At 44.8% G+C, this 3,745-nt stretch overlaps 1 protein-coding gene across 1 annotated transcript; it reads left to right on the forward strand.

Moving 5' to 3' along the window:
• Positions 1-1,852: 1,852 nt before the first annotated feature.
• EI90DRAFT_2949824 (uncharacterized protein) lies at positions 1,853-3,195 on the forward strand (the record flags this gene model as incomplete). Its single annotated transcript, XM_039055389.1, has 5 exons — positions 1,853-2,007; positions 2,072-2,285; positions 2,337-2,547; positions 2,597-3,062; positions 3,117-3,195. 5 exons carry the CDS (start codon positions 1,853-1,855, stop codon positions 3,193-3,195), a joined length of 1,125 nt encoding a protein of 374 aa, XP_038908303.1.
• Between the last annotated feature and the right edge of the window lie 550 nt (positions 3,196-3,745).

The following is a 3,745-nucleotide window of genomic DNA, read 5'->3' on the forward strand; positions in this document are numbered from 1 at the left end:
TTTGTCGTTTGGGCCGATCTCAGCGGGGTCTTGTAGCGCTAAAGCTATGCTCTACACTGCCTTAATTACGAACGGTTATCTTTAGAAATGACTTGGCTATAAAGGAACTTTCTAGACTGTTCTCTAATCCACCCCTTTTTGTGAAGCCACATCATTACTAATGTTCTAGAGCTTTCCCAATTAATTAACTGATCCGTGGACTTCTGAATCACTTCATGCTTATAATCCGAGATCCAGATCATCAATCATTCCTTTGTTCCGATTTATTTGAGCTTAAAACCAAAAAGTTTTGATGAATCATGGGAAAATATACAAGATCCAGTTTTTTAGCATTTTCTCCTCTTCTGATGTGATCAAAAACTGTCCACCCGCGCCAGGGAATACTCTGTCATATGGTATTTGGTCCGCCAGACTTTTGGGCGCCAATATATTTCCCTTGAGTCACATTACCTTTTGTAAGAATTAGCAAATAAATATATATGAATTATAAGGTGTTTCGCCGTTTGAGCGATATCTCTGTCAGTTTTGAAGCTTTTAGAATGAAACAAAACCGTGGATAAAGTTTAGAAACAGTCCTTTCAGATGGTAAAAAGATTACAGTCAAAAGTTTACTGGTTCCAGAGATATTTACATTTCTTTCCCAATGTTCCTTCTCATTCTGCCGTCTATGTGCTATTTTCTTGTTGTAGGGATATATTCTTTGAATATTACACCTATGCCAGGTTCTAGGCATGCTTGTAATAGATTAAATCTCATGCTACATGGGTGTAGATAATTTATAATGATCTTCTAATGTCTGTCCAGTCTCATAAAGATCATGAGATCTGTTAAACATCTGAACTTGTCACCTGATTGTTGACTATTCTGATAGATCATTGTTTTATTCTTTGAATATTATTTCTCCTACAGTGGTCATTGCACCCAACCCAACCTGTGGAGACTGGGGGAGCACAATCCAGGTTGTGAAGTTAATATTTGGGTGTGCGTGAAGTTTAATAGTTTATATATTACTTGGTTACAAGCCACTTGTTTGTGCCTGGTGGCATAAGTGGTACACTGTTAGCTGAGGCTATGCAGTTTTTTTAAGTGGCACATGTTCGATTCTCACTCAGGAAAACTTTTTTGTCATACCCTCCACTCCTTAGTGTACAGAACACAACCATTTCACACAATTATTCCATGGGAGGGCCCAAACAAAGTTTTCCTAAGTGAGAATTGAACATGTGCCACTTAAAAAAACTGCATATCCTCAACCAATGCTGTACCACTTATGCCACCGGACACAAACAAGTGACTTGTAACCAAGTAATATATAAACTATTAAACTTCGCGCACACCCAGATATTGACTTCACAACCCTGGATTGTGCTCCCCCAGTCTCCATGGGTTGGGTTGGGTGCAATGACCGCATGCGTAAATACCAAAAATTATATTCTGCAACCTATGTACAACTCATTACAACTTAGCGTGGGAACATCACGTGTTGAGAAATCATGTGAGCGACTGGGAAGGAGTCTGGGGTGGCCGATGTTCGGCAAAACACGTAACTGGCATACCTTTCTGCTGAACATTCTTGGGGACTGAGCGACAACATCGCTAGTCCATCATTTCGTCTTATACCAAGAAATCTAACACACCTGACATAGAGACGCTCCTTGAGTGCACGCACCCATGCACTATCAGTACTTAGAAAATTTCGCTCCAGCTGAAATTTGTATATATACCTCCAGCCAGAACTGAAACTTTTCCTGGTGTTTTTTTTGGTGACACATGCATGACCTCCGCAAACTTCCGGCGTCAACTGGATTTAGGTTTACTCCACTCTTGGACAGACTTCATTTAGACATCCACAATGGCACCCAAAAGGCCACGGGATAACACTGGTGCGGCGGATGCGTCCACAGACATTCCTGCTCCTGATACACCAGATGCCGCTATGACTGTTGTACGTCGTCTCGTGAAACAGTTCAGTCTCGATGTTCAAATAGAAGATGACGACTCAGGTCTGTCTCTATCTTTGTCTTGGGTCCGGTGTGCTAACGAGCGACGTAGAACACGGTTTGGTAGTTAGTTTCTCCAAAGTTACGTATGGTGACGTCGCTCCTCTCGTCGGACTTGAACCCGGGAATGCGTTGAAAGACATTGGAACCTTCGAAATCCACCGCTCTCGTATTCCCACAGATCTTTTCAAGTCGATTGTGATGGACCTAGATATCTTGTTAATGCAGTACGGGCCCCCTCATGAGCATAAGACAGAAGAGGCGAGATCGAGATTCTTCTCTCCAGTGAGGATACGCTGATTCTCTCGCGCTTTAAAAGCTCACCGCAACCAGCAGATTTTTAACCACCTCGTCAAGCTGTTCACTTTCACGCTAAGGAATGACCCAGAGACCACAATTTCCGGTCACATTGCTACGCAGGGCTGCATTGAATACTACTTCAAAGCTTTTGGCGCTGTTGCGGTTCTGTTCGTCGAGATAAAGCTGAGAGTGTTGAATGATGAGGAACGTTTGAAGGCTATTGCCCAGGTTATAGCCGAAGGCGATGGTAAGCCCCAGCGCTTCAGGGTTGCACATTTGGTATCTGAGATGTACAGGTTGCGACGCCAGCAACCTCGCTCAAAATTTTTCTCTACCCATCCACTGCATTTTCTTCGATGGCTGGGCGTTCGAATTTTTCAAGTACGAAAGAGCGCCAAATCGAACTTTTTTACGTGGCTGCTTTCATGGAGATCCGAAGCACCTCCGGCGTGGCCTGGAAATGCTTGACTTTGTCCGCATGGAAACTCCTCTTCCCTGGATTCTCCGGTTTCGCTGCATATGTGAGACCATCTTTGACGTGATGCTGAGTGCATATATCGCAGGCTTGAAGGCGTATAACAATCGATCGCTAGGAAAGGGGAAGAAGTGGGGTTTGACGGATTTGGATGAATGGGATAAGCCCCTTCAATCGGCTGAAGATGCGCTGGTTGCATTCAGGAAGGCTGAGGATCTGCGCGAGGGAGGTGATCTTGATGGTGCGGATACGACCGTTGACAAGGCGCTTCTTGCGCTGCAGGAGAGGTATGCATTCCCCTCATTTGTGTCTCAGATCTATCATTCCTTACCCTATCTCAGTACAAGTGCAGTGCCCACTATGTACGAATCGCCACTCCTCATGACTGCCTGGGATAATGCTGAGATTAGGAAGGCGTGATTATGCTGGTTTGGCAGATGTTCAAAATTTTAATCATTCCCAGTGGTCAAATACAGTTTTACTCATGTTATGGGGTGTCTTAGGGAAGCTAGGGTCAAGAATAGACTTCTGTGGTTGTGGGCACCCCAAAACCAACCATCACGACTGTGCGGTTTCTGGAATTGCCGACTTCTGTCAATGTGCTGCTTGATGACATCACTTATATGCCCCGGGGGAGGAGTGGTGGTATAGTGGTAACACTCACCTACCCGTTCTCACGCTGGTGTATACCGATTGAGGGCGTGTGGGTTCGACTCTCTGCCGGGTGGTCGCAATTCCCCAAAGAATCAAGAGGCACGTGTTTATGCGTCTGGCCAACAATTCCTGGGGTCGTCCACATGATTACTTAATCACCGGCTTCTCCACTACCGATTACATTGAGTATAGAAAAGGTTCATATCATATGACTAAGTCTTCTATTCACTACCCAAAGGGGGCCTCTCATGGGGACAACCGGCCAGGAGTTAGGAGTTCAATCGGCATGGCCCCAGACATTCTATAGGGGATCACT

Source organism: Cantharellus anzutake (assembly GCF_015039405.1).
Source record: "Cantharellus anzutake strain C23 chromosome Unknown EI90scaffold_167, whole genome shotgun sequence".
Lineage (NCBI taxonomy): Eukaryota > Fungi > Basidiomycota > Agaricomycetes > Cantharellales > Hydnaceae > Cantharellus > Cantharellus anzutake.